The 24,244-nt window shown below is 42.2% G+C and overlaps 1 protein-coding gene across 11 annotated transcripts in view; it reads right to left on the bottom strand.

Annotated features, from left to right (window-relative positions):
- The window catches only part of KIF13A (kinesin family member 13A), a 197,666-nt gene that overhangs the window by 109,422 nt on the left and 64,000 nt on the right, over positions 1 to 24,244 (bottom strand). For all 11 annotated transcript variants that reach the window (XM_055406723.2, XM_055406726.2, XM_055406727.2 and 8 more), the window contains exon 3: positions 7,705 to 7,717. In XM_055406723.2, the coding sequence (XP_055262698.2) occupies positions 7,705 to 7,717 (13 nt within the window). The remainder of the gene's footprint in view (positions 1 to 7,704; positions 7,718 to 24,244) is intronic.

Raw genomic sequence — 24,244 nt, 5'->3', positions numbered from 1 at the left:
AAACCATAACCTTGACTAGACGGACCTTTGTTGGCAAAGTGAGATCTTAAAACGATGACCATGGCTTTAAAAATGAGCAAACGGCGTAAAGAATGTGATTGTAAACAAAGTGATCATGCAGATATTTACTTCTGCTTCAGACTCTTCCTTCTTACTCTTTCCTGCTTTTTTTTCCTCCATAAAACCCAAAAAACAGAAAAACCACTTTTCTAGCACATGGTGTAACAGACAGTAGCAGCAATCAGAAGGCCTAGAATCGCAGCCCAAAGTTCTCTCACTGGATGGTCTGGGCCAATTCACTCCTTAAGCCTCCATTTCCTTAGTCTCAGACTCTGAATGGTCTCAGTTCAGAAATTTCTTCCAGCTCCAAAGTGCTCACTTGGCACATGGATAGTTCTCAACAAATACTGAAGGGTGAAGAAGAAAACAGAAGGAGGAGGAAGAATTAATTTGTTTTCCTCTGCATGTGTTTCAGTGTAGCTCCCTGGGAAAGTAAGATACTTGTGCCAGAGATGACAGAAGCATGAAAAGCGAAATGTCCGAGACCATGTCTGACATTCTGAGGGCCATCCAGGAGCCCTGGGACTGGGCTTCTAAAGGCAGGGCTCCTGTGACTGGGACATTTTCCTGGTTTCCATCAATAGAGCACGCATAACACATACTTAGACAGAGATCTTCACACACACACAATAAGGAAAAACACACCTATCTCAACTCTGAAAATTCTGAGACAAAGGCTCTTTATTTTAAACTAATGAGGAGGCATAAAGCAGGTGTCTCTATGTTTATCTAAAAGCTTGTTTTTCTTTTTAAGGGAGGTAGAACATGCTCCAATAAACATTGCATGATATGTTACTGGTGAAAGGATTAAACGGTATGCACTAGGCCCATGCTGAAATAAACGTTTCTCTGCTCTGGAGTACAAATTTACAAAATGTAACACCAAAAAGAAAATTCAAATAAATGGTACAAAACAATTTACACAAGGATACATTTGTGGAAATTTCTCTTTCTACTGTACATGTACGTGCAATATAAAAAAATGTTCAATCTTACTCTCAAGTTCAACCAGAAGAATATTTTTTCCTTGTCCTAATACAACACTAGAAAAAAATAACTTTTAAGAACTAAAGAAACACAATTCGGGGAGAACTAGTGTAAGTTCTCAGTGTCACCATGAGCAGCAGCATCACAAGGGTACCTGGTTTTCTCTTCTGAGTTTTCATTGGCTCTTCCCCGTCCATTCCCGAAAACAGGATGGGTCCCTGCTCACCCGTATTCTCTCACGTCTTCTATCCTACTTAATCCTTTCTTCTTTGACAACATAATCAATACCTCTTCCTTTACCTCCTATCTCCTTCCCATCAGGATGTACCTGACCTTTCTAGGGCAGACTACAAACTGTGAATTACCTGCTAGGCGTCTCTCAGATGCTTTGCCATCATTTCTAATTCAATTCACTCTATAACTATACTCTCTCACTTTGCCTTGCACCAAAGCAGGTCTTTCTTCTTCAGTTCCTGCTGAATTTTCAGTTACTCAGCTTCAAACTCCAGATTCATCTCTGCTTCCTCCTGTGGCACTGTCTTCTCCCACATGCTATCAGCATCCAAGTCCTGGATACTTTCGTTCTGCAATGTTTTGATCATTCTTCCCTTCCTCTTCTCTCATGGCACTGCACCAATGCAGGCCCTCATTATCTCTCATTTTATTGAAAAAGAGGTAATGAATTTACCTCATTCCTGGCTCATTTTATTGAATACCATCCTTTTCCCACCCACTGACCAAACCCAATTTATTTTATCCTCTGCTTTCAGATTAACCTGAAAGGGAGTTTGAATCAGGCCACTGCTTTGTTCAAAACAGAGACACAGAATGTATCGAGATGCAATCCTGGTATCAAGGTCCTCCACAGCGGGATTTGGTTTCAACCTCTTCCTTTTTTTTCTGGTCATGTCACACAGCTTGTGGGATCTTAGTTCCTTGACCAGGGATTGAAATCATGCCCTTGGCAGTGAAAGCTCAGAGTCCTAACCAGCGGACCGTCAGAGAAGTTCCTCAACCTCCTAGATGTGTCACCCAGGATTCCCTTCCATGGACCAGCAGTCCAACTCTATGTCATTCTCTGAATACAGTTGATATTTTCTCCATCTCTTGGCACATCTGCCTACAAATCCAATGGTCAACTATATCTGAGATGCTAAGAAAAAGGTATTGTGCATTTTCAACTAAGTATATCCCTAAATATCTACTGTTTTTGAAGCTACTGTAAATTATTGGGTTGCTGTTAATTTTTATTTTCTAATTGCTCATGCTATTTTAAAGAGGTACAATTTGTATTTTGACCTTTTTCTTGCCACCCTGCCACTTGTAAGTTCTAGAAGCTTATTCAGAGATTCTTTAATGTTTATCAAATATATGACTTTATTGTCTACAAATAAAGCTGCTTTTTCTTCCTCCATTCTGATCTGAATTTCTTTTCTCTTTCTTGCCTAATTACACTGGCTAAAAAGTCTGGTCAATGCTGAAGAGAAGTGGCTAAATGCTCACCTATTTCGCATCTTGGATGGAAAGTGTTCAGTGATTTACTGTTAAATATGGTGACAGCTGTATGTATAATGCACACCCATTACCATCTTGAGGAGGTTTCTGTCTACTAAACCTGCTGCAAGTTTATAACATAAACAAGTGTCGAACTTTGTCAAATGCTTTCCACAGTTTTTTCTATTGTAGTCTGTGAATACGAAGTACATCTATTTTTTTCATAATTAATACTTTATTTTTTAAAGCAGTTTTAGGTTTACAGAAAAACTGATCAGCTAGGGCAAAGAGTTGCCATATACCCCCTCTTCACAAACACCCACTTAGCAGTTTCTGTCATTGCTAATAACTTGTATTCGTTATGCTGTATTTATTACCATCGATAAACCAATATCAATACATTATTAACAACTAAACTCCATACATCAAGGTTCACTCTTTTAAGCTACACAGTCCTATGAGTTTTGATAATGCATAATGTCATATATCTGCCTTTACAGTAGCATACAGAACAGTTTCACTGCTCTAAAAATCCTGTACTTCACCTATTTGTTCATCCCTCCTCTCCTCTCACTCCTCCCGGCAACCACTGACGTTGCCCATATTTCTCTGAAAGCACCCAAGTTTGCATTAAATTTTCATTTGGATTTAAAGTAGATCTGGCATATTGTAAGTGCTGAATTAAAGACAGCTATTATTAATAGAAACTGAAAATAGCATAGCATTCAAAGAGTACAGTTCCAAGGATAGATAAAAAGACTGTGAGACTTCTTTCCTGTATAACAGTTGGGTAGGAACAGTGATAACTCAACCAAATATTCCAAGAAACAGCCCCTCCTTTCTCCTAATCAGCACTTCTACCTTAGAATAGTTTTAAGTAAAATGTGCAAATCCTCACACATAATAGAAACAGAAAATACAATAGGGAGGTGATTATTATTTACCATCATCATTAGGCATAATTTCAATAATTGTCCGAACACAGACTATAGGAAAAGGCAGATATTCCTCAGGAAAACACAAATTAATGTAATGACAAGAAAATCCAAATTGCTGGTGAGATTTGTAAGGTACAATGGGCACTTTCCCTCTGGGGACAGGCCACAGAAGAGGATCAGGATTATGATCCAGCTGGGCATTTGGGTCTCCTTGAGAATGGAAGTGGGACAGAGTGTTTTCTCTGGCTCAGCTCAGTTCAGTTCAGTTCGCTCAGTCATGACCGACTCTGTGTGACCCCATGAACTGCAGCATGCCAGGCCTCCCTGTCCATTGCCAACTCCCAGAGTTTACTCAAACTCATGTCCATTGAGTCGGTGATGCCATCCAACCATCTCATCCTCTGTCATCCCCTTCTCCTCCTGCCCTCAATCTTTCCCAGCATCTGCTACTGCTAAGTCACTTCAGTCGTGCCCGACTCTGTGTGACCCCATAGACGGAAGCCCACCAGGCTCCCCCGTCCCTGGGATTCTCCAGGCAAGAACACGGGAGTGGGTTGCCATTTCCTTCTCCAATGTGTGAAAGTGAAAAGTGAAGTCGCTCAGTCATGTCCGACCCTTAGCGACCCCACGGACTGCAGCCCACCAGGCTCCTCCATCCATGGGATTTTCTAGGCAATAGTATTGGAGTGGCTTGCCATTGCCTTCTCCATTCCCAGCATCTGCTGCTGCTGCTGCTGCTGCTGCTAAGTCACTTCAGTCGTGTCCGACTCTGTGTGACCCCATAGACGGAAGCCCACCAGGCTCCCCGTCCCTGGGATTCTCCAGGCAAGAACACTGGAGTGGGTTGCCATTTCCTTCTCCAATGTGTGAAAGTGGAAGGTGAAAAGTGAAAGTGAAGTTGCTCAGTCGTGTCCGACCCTTAGCGACCCCACGGACTGCAGCCTACCAGGCTCCTCCATCCATGGGATTTTCCAGGCAAGAGTACTGGAGTGGCTTGCCATTGCCTTCTCCATCCCAGCATCTGGGTCTTTACTAATGGGTCAGTTCTTCGCATCAGGTGGCCAAAGCATTGGAGTTTCAGTTTCCGCATCAATTTTTCCAACGAATATTCAGGACTGATTTCCTTTAGGATGGACTGAGTGGATCTCCTTGCAGTCCAAGGGACTCTCAAGAGTCTTCTCCAACACCATAGTTCAAAAGCATCAATTCTTTGGCACTCAGCTTTCTTTACAGTCTAACTCTCACATCCATTCATGACTATTGGAAAAACCATAGCCTTGACTAGACAGACCTTTGTTGTCAAAGTAATGTCTCTGCTTTTTAATATGATGTCTATGTTGGTCATAACTTTCCTTCCAAGGAGCAAGCATCTTTTAATTTCATGGCTGTGGCCACCATCTGCAGTGATTTTGGAGCCCCCAAAAATAAAGTCTGTCACTGTTTCCACTGTTTTCCCCACCTATTCTCTGGCTCAGTCTTTAGCAAAGTGGTTCTGTCCACCAGTGAAGGGAACACATAATTTAGCTAAACTTGAACCTTCTTTCTACTAAACTGATGAAGTGTCCTTCTGGTACCACAGGTCTTTCTATTTTTTCCTTCATTCATTCAACAGTCATTGTGAAGATGCCATGTAAAGGTTCAAGTATAGGTTTTTAATATTTTGCCTGGTCTTAGCTGTCAGTTCTGCAGAAGTCAGAACAGGACTTTCCATCCTATGAGTCTGACAGATAGTTTCCTCTTGATTTTATATTACACTATGCACATGTTCTGTACTCTAACCCCATTAGAATGCTGGGATCTGGTCTGATTCATGCAGCACTTGGCCCCTGCCCAGAATATTTGTTAAATGAAACCAACTTGTCTTCTCTGATGCTTTTACTAATTATGCATGTCAAAATCTCATTGCCTGAAACAAATAAAAATTCATGTTTATACAGTCATCATTAAAAATATGTTTCCCATTTGCTTTCAATATTCACAGTTTCTGCATGAAAAGACCTTGTCTCTCTTAGCGGCTTTTTAAAAAATTTCAGTTTGCTGTGTCATTTATTTGAATTTAAGATGATCTTCATACTTTCTAGATGTGCCTTATAGCATGCACATGTGCACATGTATATATATATTTATATTTAATGTCATTCATTTTATCTTGGAAATTTCATGACACTTCATAGGAACTATTAATAGGATACCTAGTGAAACCATGAAATTATTATATACCAGGTAGAAAGTAACCAGAACATTTCTGTATATAAAGCAATTAGTGATTTTTTAAAAATGTGGTTTTGTGCCTATTTTTCATTTCACTGCTTCTCCTTCATTAAGTAACCCTATGTGGAACTGCTCAGGATTTTAGTGCCTTTTTCTGTACGGAGAGAATTAAATACATCACAAGGTTGGCTGTCTGTTCTGAAACCTTTAGGAACCAATAGCAAGGGAAGAATGAGCTACTTAAGGGGAGCTCACATCTTTCTGAGTAGCAGAGACATTTCTGGTTACACTTTTCCACATCAACAGGGGCTTCCCAGGTGGCACTAGTGGTAAAGCACCTGCCTGTCAATGCAAGAGATGCGGGTTCAATCCCTGGGTCGGAAAAATCCCCTGGAGTAGGAAATGGCAATCCACTTCAGCATTCTTGCCTGGGAAATCCCATGACAGAGGAGCCTGGAGGGCCACAGTCCATGGGGTCACAAAAGACTCGGAAATGACTGAACACACACCACGTCAATGATTGCTCAGGAATAACATTCTAATCCCTCAGATTTGGCCAGTGTGCTAGTGCTTATATTTTTAAACATTATACACTGCCTCTTTCTAAAAAGATTTCATATTATTTGTTCAATGCACGGCTTCCTTACTGGAGCTGGAATTCTTAATGCAAAGGACAATTCCTATACTGCCATCAATAAAAGGACAACATTTAGCATTTTAGGGAGGTCTCAATACTCCAAAAGCTAAGTTAGATATTCCTTCATAATCCCAGATATAAGTAAGTCTAATCTATCCTGGATTTCTTCCCCTTACCCAACGTGTCTTAGATTCTGACCAAATAATATATGCGGGTGTTGCCAGACTTGATCCCATCTCAAAAACCAAACCAACATCACTGGTCAGAGGCTGGTTGCATTTCTCCTTCCTTTTGGTGTCCCTTGGATAACCAATAAAATACTCACCGGTAATAAAAATCAGCTTTCACTCATTCAAGAGTTGAGCATTCAGATGATGTCCTGCTTCTCATTGTCTTCTTTTTCTACCAACTCTAATTTTTAGGCTTCTCACTGGCACACATGCCAATGAAGGCTGGCCGGAGCATGGGGGCTAGCTCTAATTAGTTGACTTTGCAATTGGCTAGAAACTCCAAAGGAAAACATAAAGTTGGCAGATGGCTGAAACTCTAGAAGTTTGGGGAATTTTTCTGATGATATCAATGATTTTTAGTAGGACACATAAAAGATAGTTTGTCCACTCAAAAACCCAGTTACCAACCTACCATGATGTTACCATTTTTGTCTTCCCACTTTCTAGGTGGTGATATTATACAGTTCTGCATTACCCTATGAAGGCTTCCTTCATAGCTCAGTTGGTAAAGAATCCGCCTGCAATGCAGGAGAGCCCGGTTCGATTCCTGGGTTGGGAAGATCCGCTGGAGAAGGGATAGGCTACCTACTCCAGTATCCTTGGGTCTCCCTTGTGGCTCAGCTGGTAAAGAATTCACCTGCAATGCAGGAGACCTGGGCTCGATCCCTGAGTTGGGAAGACTTCCCTTGGAGAAGGGAAAGGCTACCCACTCCAGTATTCTGGCCTGGAGAAGTCCACGGACTATAGTACATGGGGTGGCAAAGAGTCGGACCCGACTGAGCAATTTTCACTTTCACTCCCCATTACCTTGTCCGTGAGTTATTGTTATTATCATGTTATTTCCTCTCTCTGGGCCTCATGTCATCATCAACAAAATATAAACAACAGCCAGATAGGTTTGTTCTGAAAATCCACACATTAGTTCCAAGGATGAAATAATGTATGAAAGTGCTTTATAAGATGTAGAGGACCATTCACATTTAATATCATTACCAACATTAACTGTTCATGGTTTAAGTTTTACATTAGAATGCCGGGCTGTCTTCTCAAAAGCAGAGGTGTTTCAGAGGGGTCATTGTGATGGATGAAAGTCGAAATTTTGGCACACTTGGCCAGCAAGCATACCAAGTTCCGTATAAGTGCTTACCTTGGGAGGTTTCCTGAATGATGCAAACAAAAAATTTCAGCAGCAGAAGTAGAGAGGGTTGTCCACACAGCAGCAATACATCAGAAGGAAGCAATGAAAGAAAAAAAACAAGGCAAACTCAGCATCTTGATTACATGATCTAATATATGCTCTACTTCACAAAGATCAGAAGCCAAATTTACTCCACTGCCTGAAGCAATAAACTCTTATATTTGCTCCAAAAAACACAGTGTGGGCATAATAAGTTTCTTCCTTGGCTTAACAGAACCTATCCAGTCTTTCAGAGGTATTTTTAATGATTATAAAATAGCCAACAAAACGAGCATCAGAAAAAAAGAAAAGAAACATGCTGCAATCATATTACTTGTGGTCAAATACTTCAAAATCAATTTTCATATCTGAATTCTTTTAAGTTGACATATATATATATATATATTTCCTTTGAAAAATACTCTAATCAATATGGGATTTCTCCCCCATTTAGAAAGCACTGTTTAGATGACAATTTTCATGTATTTCAACCCTGAGTATAAATTTAAAAGCAAACTGCATCCTTATCATCAACCACACATGAATTTTTTTATCATTCAATTTTGCATTAAAAAAAAAAAACACTCTGCATCCAGTAAAATCTCTGAAAATGAAATAAGTTTTCAAAGTAACAAACCATTAGACTAACTTCCTTGGTAAATGTTTTGATTGTGTACAAAGTTAAGGAGCTTAACTATGATTTATACAGTATGTAATCCTAACACAGGGGCTTGGCCTTCTGGATATGGTTATTCTTAACTAGTCTCCAATATTATCGATTCAGAAACTCCAAAATGATTGTTAAAAACAAATGGGGGGGGTTTCCTGTGGCTTTAATCTTTCTTCATAGGGAATAGAACTATGAGAATTAAAAAAAAAAAAAAAAAAAGGATTTCCCAGGGCAAAGGGCATGGGAACTAAAAGGTATAGGCACGAACAGCATGGTGCCCTTTCTCCATCATTGTGTTCAATGATGAAGCACAAACTGCAATCAAGATTGCCAGGAAGAAACATAAATAACCTCAGAAATGCAGATGACACCACTCTTAAGGCAGAAAGCAAAGAAGAACTAAAGAGCCTCTTGATGAAAGTGAAAGAGGAGAGTGAAAAAGTTGGCTTAAAACTCAACATTCGGAAAACTAAGATCATGGCATCTGGTCCCGTCACGGGGGGGGGATGTCATCTATTTTCACGGCAAATAGACGGGGAAACAGTGGAAACAGTGACAGACTTTATTTTGGGGGGCTCCAAAATCACTGCAGATAGTGACTGCAGCCATGAAATTAAAAGACGCTTGCTCCTTGGAAGAAAAGTTATGACCAACCTAGACAGCATATTAAAAAGCAGAGACATTACTTTGCCAACAAAGGTCCGTCTAGTCAAAGCTATGGTTTTTCCATTGGTCATATATGGATGTGAGAGTTGGACTATAAAGAAAGTTGAGAGCCAAAGAATTGATGCTTTTGAACTGTGGTGTTGGAGAAGACTCTTGAGAGTCCCTTGGACTGCAAGATCAAACCTGTCCATCCTAGAGGAGATTAGTCCTGAATATTCACTGGAAGGACTGATACGGAAGCTGAAACTCCAATCCTTTGGCCACCTCATGCAAAGAACTGACTCATTAGAAAAGACCCTGATGCTGGGAAAGACTGAAGATGGGAGGAGAAGGGGACGACAGAGGGTGAGTGGTTGGATGGCATCACCGATTCAATGGACACGAGTTTGAGTAAGCCCTGGGAGTTGGCAATGGACATGGAGGCCTGGCGTGCTGCAGTCCATGGGGTTTCAAAGAGTCGGACAAGTGAGCAAGTGAAATGAACTGAACTGTATTCAATATCCCTCCCACAACTATGAGGCCCCCAAATAAAACCCAGAGTTCAATATCAAGAAAAGAAACTCCATGGATTCCACAATTAGGTAGATAACCCTAACCTTTAAATCTGTGGAAAGAAAATCATGACATTTCTTATAATGATGAAGATAAAAGAATTATCTTCTTGAAATTCCATGAATTAGCTAAAAAGAAATGAATCCTTATGTCATGACCGCAGGCAGGGACAAGAGGAATGTGATTTTTGTCTTCAGGTTTCAGAGGGAAACTACCTAGAAAAACTGGTATCTCAAGCTGTTATTAAGGCGTTTCAACATTCTGTGCCTCTATCCTTTTAAACAAGACAAACATTTATGGATGTTATAACAACATACGCATGTTTTTAAATCTAAGAGAGCCATGGGTCTTTGCTCTGTACATAAAGTTTGAGGTTTCTTCCAAGAAAATTTCTTTACGTGGAACAACTGCTCTAAAAGGCATCTGTTTGAACAGAAAGATACAGAATTAAATGATATTTGACTCTTAGAGACTACTCAAGGACGTATACGTTATGAAGCCCTTGATTCTCACCTTCCACTTGGAGAACTAAACATCAGAGTCCAAGGAACCCTGCTAAACCGGCAAGCATTTACTGAGTACCAATCACTACACTGAACATCACGGGTGCTTTGAGGGATAAGAGAGGAATGAGGAATACTCTCTGATCTCGACACCTTGTGAGAGAGAGAGATACATTCATAAAGAACTAATATCCAGTAGACTGGGATGCCTGGGATGGAGCACAGACAGAAACAAAGAGCTATATTCAAGTCCACAAATATTTAACACATTTACTGTGTGCTTTGTTGAGAAACAAAATAAATTATACATGCTGCCTTTCAGACAACAATAAATGAAACTTATACACAAAATTATGATACAGTGTGACGTGCGCAGCAGCCCCAGAGGGAAAGATCACCTGGGAAAGACGGAAGTTTCTCAGAGAAGGAAACCCCTGCGCCCGTATCTAGGAGGTGAAGAGAGTCACCCAGCTGACAGGGAAAGAAATGGCCCTTCGATAGAGAGACTGTGAGTGCAAAAAAGTACTGGAGCACACAGCCTGCTCGAGGACCACAGCATCGTACGAGCTCGGTAGTCTGTCCACAGAAAGGGACAGTAGGACACAGGGTTGGGACTGTGTTTGATAAGTGGCTGTAAAGGTTCATCTTCCACCATGATTTATTAAGTGTAGTTTGAAGATAAGTTCATATACTTGTATACCAACAAATGAACATATACAAAACTATATAGCAAGCACTTCTACGAGTTATAAAAAGCAGATCCAGTGAAGTTGCTCAGTCGTGTCTGACTCTGTGATCCCATGGACTGCGGCCTACCAGGCTCCTCCATCCATAGAATTTTCCAGGCAAGAGTACTGAAGTGGGTTGCCATTTCCTTCTTCAGGGGAACTTCCCGACCCCGGGATCAAACCCAGGTCTCCCGCATTGCAGGCAGATGCTTTACCGTCTGAGCTACTAGGGAAGCCCAAAAAGCAGATGGGGTTACATATACATTTTGAAAAGAACTTGACACCCACCACAAGAAGAATGCAAATGGCAAAAACATTAATGAACTGGTTAACTCAAATAGATTGCTACAATAAAATGCAAAACTTGAGGGGGATACGTGAGCATATCCACAGGAACTATTAATTCAACCTAATGATGTTCATTCAATATATGTGTGTGTGTGTTTCCAAAATTAAAATAGATACACAAAGCAAATGGAAAGTTTAGCAAGTTACAGGCCATTATTTGATGGAATTACTATCCACTGATAATAGCCTTCCTGCCTTTTTTCTCCTGATATTTGTCAAGGAAAATGCCTGAATTATTCCCCCTGACTAACGAAACACAGCCAGCTACTGCTGTGGGTGGCAGGCCTCTGAGAAGCCCCTGGCTGTCTCTGTGGAGAGTTCTCCGAGCCACTGCACAGAGCTCCAGCTTCTCATCACCATGGATGCAACTCCCAGTGGGGGGAACCTGGCAAGAACTCACACTAGATTAACCAAAACAAAGTTGAGCAGAGAATACACGGCTCTTGTGCAATTTTCTTGTTGTGTCTTCAAAAGGACCGGGCAGCGAAGCTTAAAAAAAAAAAAGCAGCAGTAAGCACCAATTCTTGATTTAAAATTAAGATCAGGCCCCTCTGTGAGGCCATTCTTGGGCTAGTTCTTAGCTGCTACTACTAGACAGGACCTCAATTAACATGCTGTCCGGGAGAAGCATACCTCTTATCAGTTTTACTTGTCCTTCCAGGATTAATTTTCCACTTATGTGAGAATTTGTACCTAGATAGCATATACCTCCTAGAGGAGGGCATGGCAACCCACTCCAGGATTCTTGCCTGGAGAATCCCCATGGACAGAGAGCCTGGCGGGCTACAGCCATGGGGTTGCAAAGAGTCGGACATGACTGTGCGACTAAGCACAGCACATACTTATGATATCAAGCTTATAACTGCATGAACGATATTTACATTTCCTACATTAGGGAGTCAGAAGCAAACATCACGTTCCATGCAACAGCCTCATGAAAGCAGAGCTGTTAGCTGAGTAGGAGAGACAGGTAACAGCCTTTTCTGAGAGCCAGTCAAGCATGGTTTTGCTAAGAGCAGGGATGCAGAAACCAGATGCCGGGGTTCTATTCTTGCCACTACCACTTTCCAGTGATGGAATTCTCCCTCCTCCAGCCATTTATTTTACCTATTTAGCCATTTATCTTAGATAATCTCCTTCCTTCCATCTGCCACGGCAATAGCTGCACTGCTGACGCCAGATGCTTGTGGACTCTGAGAGCCTGCAGGACCCACCTCCTTGAGAGCCGTGGGACCAAGACACTCCTGACTCAGCAGCCCACATATGCTGAAAGATGTCTCTGCAGAATCGTTAAGTTTCAAGGTCACACTGAGTTGAATCACGAAGGCAGGAAAATTACAATTCAACCTCCGCTGTGGACAGCCCCCTAAGAACAGTTTGATTCCAGAGCCCTGGTATATCTAAAAACATTCAAGGCAGGATGCATGGGTCAATATTAAATTATATCCAACCTCAGCACTAAAAAGAAATGAGCTATCAAGTCAGGAGGAGACACGGAGGAACCTTAAATGCATATTACTAAGTGAAAGAAGCCAGTCTGAAAAGGCGACATACTGTATAACTTCAACTGCACGACATTCTGGAAAAGGCAAAACTGCGGACACGGTAAAAAGATGGGTGGTTGCCTGGGTTTGGGAGAGCGGGAAGGGATGAACAGGCAGAGTACAGAGGATTTTTAGGGCAATGAAAATATTCTGTGTGATCTAATGATGGATATATTTCATTATACATTTGCCCAAACCCATAGAACGTACAACAGCAACAGTGAACCCTTCCTGATGGAAACTACAGACTTTGGGTGATGATGACGAGTAGGTTCATCGGCTGTAACAAATGTGCCACTGGAGAGCAGAATGTTGATGATGGAAAAGGCTATGTATGAGTGGAGGCAGGGGGTACACAGGAAATCTTTACCCTCCTCTGAATTTTGCTGTGAACCTCAAATGGCTCTACCAAGTTTTTACTCAAGAAGATTTTTTTAAGCTAAGCCAAAAATAAACAAATAAACCCCCTCAAAAACATAACAAAAACAAAATAACAACAACAAAAACAACACCATCTAACCAGCATTGCATGAGTAAAGCTCTTTACAATGCCTATCCATCCCAGGGCAGAACTGACTACAGGTTAAGTCTAATGCCGATTCATGAAGGTTCAGGATTCCTAATACTACAGGCACCCTGAGGGCAGCTGCTACTCTCCTGGGTCATGTTTATTACCCCCACACCACTGAACAGCATTTTCTTCACATATTTTATTTACATCATTAAAAACAAATAAACCTTGCACCTATGAGGCAAACTTGTAACACGAACCCAATGAACACTATTATGGAATTCATGAGAATTAAATGCTCCCTCAAGAGTGGATAAGAAACTGATTATTTACAGAAGATATTTAGAGATTCAAAACAGGAACATCCAAGCAAATCAAGTGAAGAACATGTCTTTTGTCTAAATCAGAGTCTCAGATATGAACAAGAAACGTGAAGGTTTGTAGATCCTCCTAAGAGAACCCAGAAGTATCAGTGAAAGGGCAAAAGTGGTGCTCCATTTGCAACTTGGTTCTTTCCTTCAAAAGGAATCAAAAAAAAAAAGAAACTCTGTGAGACTAAACTAATCATCTCAATTGGAACAAGCCATTGATAAAGCCACCATTATTAATCCAGTTCTTGAATGGGCCAGATCAACCCTGAACTTGTTGTTCAATCACTAAGTCATGTCTGACTCTTTGTGACCCTGTGGACTGCAGCATGCCAGGCTTCCCTGTTCTTCACTGTCTCCCAAAGTTTGCTTAAATGCATGTCCATTGAATCACTGACGCCATCCAACCATCTCATCCTCTGTTGCCCCTTCTCCTCCTGCCTTCAATCTTTCCCAGCATCAGGGTCTTTTCAAATGAGTCGGCTATTCGCATCAGGTGGCCAAAGTACTGGAGCTTCAGCTTCAGTATCAGTCCTTCCAAAGAATATTCAGAACTGATCTCCTTTAGGATGGACTGGTTTGATCTTGCAGTCCAAGGGACTCTCAAGAGTCTTCTCCAGCACCGCAGCTCAGAAGCATCCATTCTTCGGTGCTCAGCCCCACAGCAGGACATGGTAGCCAACACCTCATGGAGCTGTCACTGGGTTCAGTGATGCTGGCCCCAAGGCCAGCAGAGACTGACCCCAGAACACTTTGCTCCTGGATTTTACTCCATGGGAAGGAGGGAGAAGGAGGAGGGCACTGATGTTATTGAGCATATCCTGGTCATTGCACATGGTCTTGACAAGTTATCTTACTCACTCAATCCTCACCACAATAGAAGGCAGACTGTATTACCTTCATTTCTCAGATGAACAAACAGCCTACACAGCTAAGTAAATAGTGTGGCTAGGATAAAGACCAGGCAAAAACTAGGATTAGGATCTTTTGGTGAATCCCTTTAACCCTACATCTAACCTTGTGACTAAAATGATATGTTGAAAATAGATTTCCTACCATTCTCCTTGTTTAACACCTGCAATAACTTCCAACTGCACTTGGAATAATGTCAATGAGTTCTTTAATGTCATCGATAGGATCTGGCCTCTGTTCACCTTTCCATCTTTCGTCTCCTCCTTTCTACCCACCGTGAACTCATAAAACTCTTCTCTGACTCAGAGCCATCGCCCACACCACTCTCTCTGCCAGGAACGTCCTTTTCCTTGATTCTTTCTTCACACTAGGTCTGACCGTCACCTCCCCAGAGAGCCCTTCCCTGACCATCCCATCTGGAATTCCCCATCAATTTTCTTCATGACATCCATTGAACTTTGTCAGCGTCGTGATTGATTGTCTGTCTCATCCACTTGAAGCTGAGCTGCACTAGGATTGTGCCCAGGTCTGCTCTACTAACGACCACTGACCCTGCACCTGGCACATGGTAAGCATCTGGGCTGGTCACAGACCCCTGCCTCTTCCCACTCTGGGTGCCCCCCAGGCAGAGGCTGGGTCACGATCGTCCTGGCTCTGTTCTTCCAGTCTCCACGGCGCCTGCTGCACAGGACAAAACATGTATTTACCAAAGACACACACACAGGCATTAAAAAATAACCTCAGAACCACGTTCAGAAAGTAGGCAGGTGTCCCACAAGACCGTTTATGATGGCCATACTTGAAAGGAAGCCTATTTTTATGCAAATAACTGGGTACATTTATTTTACTACTGCAGAAAAGTGACTGTTTTGGTTAACCACTAATTTGAAAGCCCTTTTAATAAGGATATGTTTACTGGCTTATTTACTGGCTCACTCGATAGCTCTTAAAGCAGCAGGTATGGGCAAGAGTCTAATTTCGGACTCTGGGTGTCGGGAGGTATGTATGTCGGATGAACTGGCTGGACTGCACATTCTCTGGGGCCACCTTCCTAAAAGGGAGAGGCACCCCCCCCAGAGAATTGGCATCCCAGGACGCCTGCTCAGAAGCTCCCCCTGCCTGGGGACCCCTCCCTCCCCACGACCCTGCTCCCCTTCTTGGGGAAGCCTTCTTTAACTTTCATGTTAGCTGTCTGCACCAAATCACCTCCACTGTCTCACAGGACTTGGTTCTGTTTTCCTCAGCACCTTGCACCACCTTAAACCATCGTGTTTATTTACCTACTTACCTATCTACAGACCTTCTCCCCTGAACCTAATGGTTATAAGATTCATAGAAATAGGGGCTTCCCTCTAGCTTGTCCCCAGTGCCTAGAACATTGTCAGGTGTCATAAATATAAGTGAATGAACATATATATGAAGACACGTCACCAGGTCACTGTTAATATTAATAGTACCATTTGAGACAATGGCAATGTTTCCCCGAGTAACTCCTTTCTTTCGGGTATGTCTGAAGACCAATCAAATATATATGCAGTGTTGCAGTTTCATAAAAGCTTTACTGGGGGAAATTTCAAACACACACACAAACGGAAAGGGAATAGTGTAATATAGCATCATGGAACATCACACCACATCCACCTTATAACAACAGAGCATAACAAACCCATCCTTAAGAAGTATGCATGCACAGCCAGTCTTGTGTGGTAAGGAATAGCTGATGCTCTTGAGATAAGGCTATCAGAGAATTTTTAAAGTTCTATTAATGTCTGAGTCAAGATGGATGCACATGCAGTCTGGAGAAACAAGTAGATTACAAATTTCCAAAGGTTTTACAGGGAATTGAGAATAGCAGGCAATCCCTTCCCAGGGACCTCAGTCCTCCTGTGTCCAGAGGAAAGCGTAAGAGCCCCAGAAATAGATGTTTGACAGCCCCAAGGGGTCAGCCATGCCTCCACTCCTAACTCATCCATTCTGAGGCTGCGGTACTCACTCCCATCTCGCTTTCCTGCATGCAGCAGACACGACAGCCACTACACAGGGCGAAAGGGGGGTGACAGCGGGACGGGTCTCCTGACAGCCCATCACCGTGACAAGAGATGGGAAGCTGAGAGCAAGCCAAGCTAGCTTCACCGCATAGACAGTCACAGCTGCTCGTGATCACGTCCAGTCACCTCTGGCCTCTGCTTAGGACAGAGCGGAAAACAGGGCAATATGGTTAAGGTCTGGTGTTTGAAAGACGAGGAGCCAGTTAGCTGGAAATTTTACTCACATTAAAATACTTATGGATAAGAAAATCTGAGCAGCAGGAAGAACTGAAAAATAATTTTTTTTAATCAGGATAAGAAATATTTTAAATAAGGATTATGTCCAATTTTCAGTTATTCAGAATTGAGCTTCTCTGCTTTGAGAATCCCAGAGATGGCGGAACCTGGTGGGCTACCATCTATGGGGTCGCACAGAGTCGGACATGACTGAAGTGACTTAGCAGCAGTAGCAGCAGCAGCAGCTTTGGGGTTCAAAATTTTGGTGGAAAAGGTGTAATTAGATGCAGTTTTCATTTCAGTCTCCATCTCTTTAATACATTCAAAGTCAAAGGGATATAGAAAAGTAACCGACAGAAGAAAACATACTCTGGACAAATCCCCAAATAAAATCTATCTAATATACCCCGATCAGCAGAGTGTGTACCTGTCATAAAACAAAGTCTTTTAACAAAGGATAAATCAGTGTCCTTGACTTCTTCACCTTCACTTCTGCCCCCTTACCAAAAAGGAGGGGAGAGAGGGAGGGATGGTGGGAGGGAAGGAGTGGAAAGAGGGTAGAATTTTTGATTTACCATCATTAGGAAGATCAATCATTTCATAGTGTTTTTACGGACAAAATCTTTCTCAGACTGCAGATATTTACAAAAAGATAATTTTGGTTTGGGCCCTTTCTGTTACTCTCCGACTTTCAAAGAATATAATTCCAAGGGCAATGAATATCCTTTAAAACCTGAGACTGTATTATTCTTGTCAACTTACAAAATTCCTTCTTTGCCCTACTGTCATTCACACACCCACACACACACACAAAATCGTTTGGCCTATACACTCTAAATCAAATGTAAACTGAAAATTAGTTTGCCCTTAACGGTTCACATTCTCCCTCAAGATAAATGGACTTATCTTAAGGTACTAGAAGATTCCACTGCAGTCCTGAGATCTAGGTAAAAGGAGCCAATGTAAACAAATGGAAAATATATTAACGATGCCTTTCCCAAAGAGTATTCAGGGAGGGTTACTACTGCGAGATACACTAAGATGGGGTGGAACAGAACATCTGCCAATTTCTGATGAGAAACAAGGTGGGGACGGAGCGGAAGGAAGGAGAAGGCCCTTAGAAAGCCAAGCACAGGAAGAAGAAAGTCTCAGTACCTTCCTGTGCTCTGAAGACTAGCCTCCTTCTAGCTAGAGAATCTGGTTTCCTAGCTGTTCCCCACCCCCAAAACGGATCAGCCCTTAAAAGGAGTGTGGTGAACACAGGGAAGGACTCAGACACAGGGAAGAAAGCCTCGGGAGGATCCTGCAGAAGCAGGGCTGTGATTCCGGATGGAGTAGAATCAGGTCAGGAGTTAACATCCCCTGGAGAAGGCAAAGCAAGTCCACTCTCTAGAAAGTCTCCAGAAATGAGGGCCTTCACCATTCCCACAAATGGAAGCAAACCACTTGGGAATTTGGCTAGAAAGGGGTCAATCTTTGAAGCTTTCAGTGGCTAGCTGACTTGCTGAATTTGGGGTCCATACTGCTTTCCAGGGGGCTTCCCCAGTGATGCTAGCGGTAAAGAGCCTGCCTGTCAATGCAGGAGACTTTAGAGACTCAGGTCTGATCCCTGGGTGGGGAAGATCCCCTGGAGGAGGGCACAGCTACCCACTCCAGTATTCTTGCCGGGAGAATCCCCATGGACAGAGAAGCCTGGTGAGCTACAGTCCGTAGGGTGGCACAGAGTTGGACATGACTGACGCGACTTAGCAGAGCACACTGCTTCCCAAACCCCAGTAAAGAAACCTGGAGGATGGCAAAGTACACAGTGGTGACCCACGCAATGGGATCCTTTGCAGCAGTGCAAGAACAGGAACGACAGCCACTACACAGCAATCTGAATCAACCTCAGAAACAAATGCTGAGGGAAAGGAAAAAGTCCCCCAAAATATTCAGCATGATTCCATTTCCGTACAGTTCTCCAAGAAGGGCAAAACTAAACAAAGTCTTATCCAGGGGATACAGAGCTAAAAGTAAAACTGTTTAACGAAAAGGAAAGAAAAGAGCTAAGGAATAATGAACACAAAAATCAGGCATGTGGCTATTTTGAAAGCAATACTGCTTTCTGTCTACTCGCCTTTTCTTTAGCACAGGTTATCTGTTTCTTCAAACGAAGAGAGCACATGGGAGTTCATTTTTATTATTATTAGTCATTATGTATGTTTTATATGCTTGGTGGATCAGGCAGTAAAGAATCTGCCTATAATGCAGGAGACCCAGGTTTGATCCCTGGGTCGAGAAGATCCCATGGAGGAGGAAATGGCTACCCCCTCCAGTATTCTTGCCTGGAGAATTCCATAGACAGAGGAGCCTGGAAGGCTACAATCCATGGCTACAATCCAGTCTGACAAGACTGAGCAACTATCTCATACACGGATATGATATATTTCAAAACTTAAAATAATTGACTTTCCTTAAGTTTCTTAAAAAAAAGTTTTTTAAAAAAGTGTTTTTCCTTTTTTTTTTAAATAAAGTGGATGAGTCAGGAGACTCGTCAACCAAGGTGAGGTCAAAAATGCCCCAGGAATTCAATCGGTCTTTGCAATTAAAACAGGAAATTCCATGACATATTCCCTGTACCAGAGACTTGGAGGCTGCCAGATTCAAGTCCCTGTGGTTTTTTCGGTAGTTGGAAGTCTAGATTTTTTTTCATGCTTATAGAAAGACAATATATGGTGATTAGGAGCAACCCTCCTCACATAGTTGCTGCATTAATAGACAACTTTTCAGGTGAACCACACAGACAAATGCAAGGGACAGCAAAAAGGCAGGGGACCAAAACCTTCCACCAGTTGCACTTGAAGGTTCACACAAAAGCTCTTTAACTCTTTCCCAACATACCCCAATTCTCCAGTCACCTTTCACCAGCATCTCAGCTGGGAACATGCCAGCAGTCTTGGTGTCTGATCTCAGATGGGCGGGGAGGGCAAAACTCTCAAGAATGTTTCCCTGAGATTCATCCAGTGTAGCAGCCCCAGGAAGATAGTAACCGGTATGCACGTACACACCGTAAGCACATTAGGTCAGCTGCATCTCAGTCCTACAGTATCTTCAACAGCTTCTTCAATAGCTGATACATGGAGGTGCTCAAAAATCCTTTACGTTAAAATAAGATTCTAGGATTTTTAAATTCATTCTATTTAAAACTTTTTTTAAAAACTCAGGATTATTGAATAAATGTTTGTTAAAACTAAAAGATGCTATCGTGAGCAGAGATTATATTTCTAGTTACGTAATATCTAAGATACAGTTTACTAACATTTTAGAAAAGTGACACCCATAGGTTCCAGCAGGACCTGTATTTGGTCTGGAATATTTTCCTGCCATTAATTACAACACTTGTTAGAGCTGCTAACAATAGACATTTTGGGGATTTTCTGCATGATTTCCAGTCTTGGACTTGAAGTAAGTTATGCTATGGGTCCACAGGATGCACTCCATGCTGCTAATTTACAGTTCAGTGTATTAGTGTGCCTCGTTCTCCTTTTGTCTGATTTAAAAGCTTAATTTTCTCCTTGTGTTAATCAATAAAAGTACTTTTTATAAGATTTTTTTTTTTTTTTTAGTCCCTCAAGTAATAGGACTTGGCAGGTAAAATGAAAAGTCTATAAGCAATAAACACATTTCTACTGAGGACAGCCTCTCTTAAATAAAGCTTGCATTTCAGGAGACTAAATATTCTTTCTTTGCCAAAAGAAAAAATTGGTCTCTGTTAGAGACAACAGAACAAAGAGTTATAGAAAGGGCAGCTCTGTGATCTGAGAAGGCAGTGACTAGAAAGGGCAAGACGGAGAAAAAGACCCTTCAAAGAAGACTATGAAAGAGCAAAGTCTGCCTGTGCAGATGGAAACATACACAGCATAATTATTATTATATTTTGTGTACAAGTTTTTCCCATGTTATTAATTGTAGGTGGGTATGATATGAACAATTTAGCAACATTTAGTTGGTTCAGAAGTGATAGCAACAGGAGACTTCCCTGGTAGTCCAGTGGTCAAGACTGTGAGCTTCCAAGGCAAAGGGTGTGGGTTCGACCCCTGGTCAGGGATCTAAGATCCCACATGCCATGTGGCATGGACAAAAAAATAAATAAATAAAAAGAGAAGTGACAGCAACAAATGCCTAAAACCTGGGTTAACTGACCTCCCCTACACCTCATGATGCGCAATATCTGAGAAGAAAAGGGACAGATAGTCTTATAGTCTTAAGAAAATGTATTCTCTCTACACAGGATCTCCATATAAGAATCGAATTAAATTCACCCCTCCCCAGACATGCCTTTCAAAAGAAAAAAAAAAAAATCAACAAATGCTTCAAATCCATCGACCAGAAACCAGGGAGGAGGAGATTCCAGCTGGAGGGACTGACAAGAGTAAAAACAGACAAGTCCACACTTGGGGACCAAGATGTTAAGTGTCACCTTCAGGACATGTTCTGAAGTTAGAGCAGAGGGATGTGCTGATGAACCAACGTGCCATGTCTGGGAAGAGAGGACCTGATGAGACTTGTGTCTCCACGTGTTAGACCCGTGCAAGAGGAAGCCTGGGATTGTCTTTTACTAAAATGGGAAGACTGTGAGAACAGTGAGTTTGGTAGGTAAAGCAGGAGTCTGAAATGCCAATTAGACATCTAAGTGGAGAAGGCAGGTGGGCAGTCTAGATATAGAAGAGGTCAGAATAAAGACGATCCTCCAAGCTTCGTACTTGGATGACATTACATACTATCTTGTGTAGATGGTTTCTCTGTCACTACAGAGAGACAGTCTAGTGGGTGTTTCACATCAGAAAACAGAAGAACGTCCCAGACACTTGAACTTAGGAGAACATCTAAACAACACATTCCTTGCGGCAGGGGCAGATCTCAGATAGTGTGTGCATATGTGCCCCAGTCCATTCTAGAGGAGATCAATCCTGGATGTTCATTGGAGGGACTGATGCTAAAGCTGAAACTGCAATACTTTGGCCACCTCATGCGACGAGTTGACTCACTGGAAAAGACTCTGATGCTGGGAAAGGTTGGGGGCGGGAGGAGAAGGGGACGACGGAGAATGAGATGGCTGGATGGCATCACCGACTCTGTGGACATGAGTTTGAGTGAACTCCGGGAGTTGGTGATGGACAGGGAGGCCTGGCGTGCTGTGATTCATGGGGTCGCGGAGAGTCGGACACGACTGAGTGACTGAACTGAACTGAACTGATGTGCCCATGGCATTCAAGCAGAGTTCCTCATCTCAGTGCTCCATTAAGAAACAGGTTCAATTCACTGCAGTCATTCATGGAGGGTGGCCATACAATGACAAAGGCAAACAGTGTTACCTCTTAGAAGAGCAGGGGACAATTAGTAAAGAGATACTTAGATGTCAGTTTGCTCTGGAAATTACTTACTTAAAGTGACTATTTGGCGAGGAGAGAGGCAAATCAGAAGGAAACCTGTTTGCTAGTACAAACAGTGACATTTACTAAAGCTGTCAGTTATTTCTGCTGATGTTGCTGCTGCTAAGTCGCTTCAGTTATTTCTACCTACCCCTAATCCAACTCTTAATAAGAATCTGTTGTGCCCATCACACCAGAAGATGCAGGCCTGTTAATTTCATCCTTCAGAAACCTACTCATCTTACAACGAAGACGCCAGACAAACATGGAATGGAAGTGGCCATTATGTCTAAGTTTCTATTAAAGAAAAGAAAGACATTATCTTTTGTTAAACTATAGCCTGCCAAGAAATTCAGTTCTTAAATAGTTCCGTGAGCTCCGAAAACTTGTCCATCTCCTGGTGCATTTCTGAGAACACAGACATTTTTTCCGGTATTCAAAAGAAAGTTTAGTTAGCTTCTTCTTGACTAGACCATATTCCTAATTCCACACTCACTGAAAAAGCGGAGGACTAATAAGAAGGAAGCTGATAATTTCTTTGATGTAAAAATTACTTATCATTTAAATGCATAATAACTAGAGAATGCTTAAGTAAACTAGGGAATATTCAGATGAAGACTACCTTGTGGTCAGATTTGAAAATGGTGTCTTAAAATGTATTCAGAATCCAACAATCCCACTTCTGGGTATGAAACCCAAAGAACTGAAAGTAAGGACCCAAAGAGATATTTACATGCCCATGTTCATAGCAGCGTTATTGGCAACAGCCAAAACATGGAAGCAACCCAAATGACCATCAGCAAAAGAATGGATAAACCAAATGAGATGTCTACACATAAGGAAAGATTATTCAGCCTAAAAAGGAAATTCTGATACATGCCACAACACGAATGAACCACTGAAGGCCTTATGCTAAGAGAAATAAACCAGAAACAAAAAGACATATCCTGAAAAGATTCTACTTCTATCAGGGACTTGCAATACTCAAGCTCACGTGGACAGAAAGTAGACTAGTGGTTACCCGAACCTAGGAGAGGAGGAATGGGAAGTTATTGTTTAACAGGGACTAACATGGAGAAGGAAATGGCAACCCATTCCAGTGTTCTTGCCTGAAGAATCCCAGGGATGGGGGAGCCTGGTGGGCTGCCATCTATGGGGTCGCACAGAGTTGGACACGACTGAAGCGACTTAGTGGCAGCAGCAACATGGGTTTGGGTGAACTCCGGGAGTTGGTGATGAACAGGGAGGCCTGGCATGCTGTGGTTCATGGAGTCGCAGAGAGCTGGACACGACTGAGCAACTAAACTGAACTGAAAACTTCTGTTTGGGATGATGAAAACGTTCTGCAAAAGGTGATGGCTGCACAGCACTGTGAACAAACTGAAAACCACCAAATTCCACACTGAAACAGTTCAAATGACAAACTGCATGTCATGAATATTTCACCACAATAAGCAATCTAACCAGAGTAATAGATAATTCCTTACTTTCATAATCACTGAGTTCAGAGACAGATAAGAGAGCAAGATTTCTCCTAGAAGGAACAGTAAGGTGCCAATCCAGAGGAGTCTGGCCCAGGCAAGGAGACTCCTGGTATAAACAAGTCACGTGCATCCCTGAAGCACTGGCGCCCCAACCTCCAAACACCCCGGAGACAGACGCTGGCGAGCAGTGACAACATTTGAAGTGTTCACCATCAGCAGCCAGGTGATAAGCGAAGACAGAAGAGAAAAGCCCCTCGGAATCATCCTATTACCAAATACGGTTTGATGAACCAAAATGAACAACACGTGTGTATGTATATGCTTCTCCACAGCTTGGGTATTTTGTGTAAATGCACTCTGGGAGCTTCATTTTTATTTGAAATGAAGTAGAGTTGATGTAAAATATTAATGTAAGTTACAGGTATACAGTATGTGCTATTGTGTGCTCGGTCACTAAGTCGTGTCCGACTCTTTGCGACCCCCTGGACTGTAGCCTGCTAGGCTCCTCTGTCCATGGAATTTTCTAGGCAAGAATACTGGAATGGGTTG

This window comes from Moschus berezovskii, chromosome 23 (genome assembly GCF_049115385.1).
Source record: "Moschus berezovskii isolate FMDL1 chromosome 23, NW_MosBer_1.0, whole genome shotgun sequence".
Classification (NCBI taxonomy): Eukaryota; Metazoa; Chordata; class Mammalia; order Artiodactyla; family Moschidae; genus Moschus; species Moschus berezovskii.
This window is presented reverse-complemented; position numbering and strand designations above follow the sequence as displayed.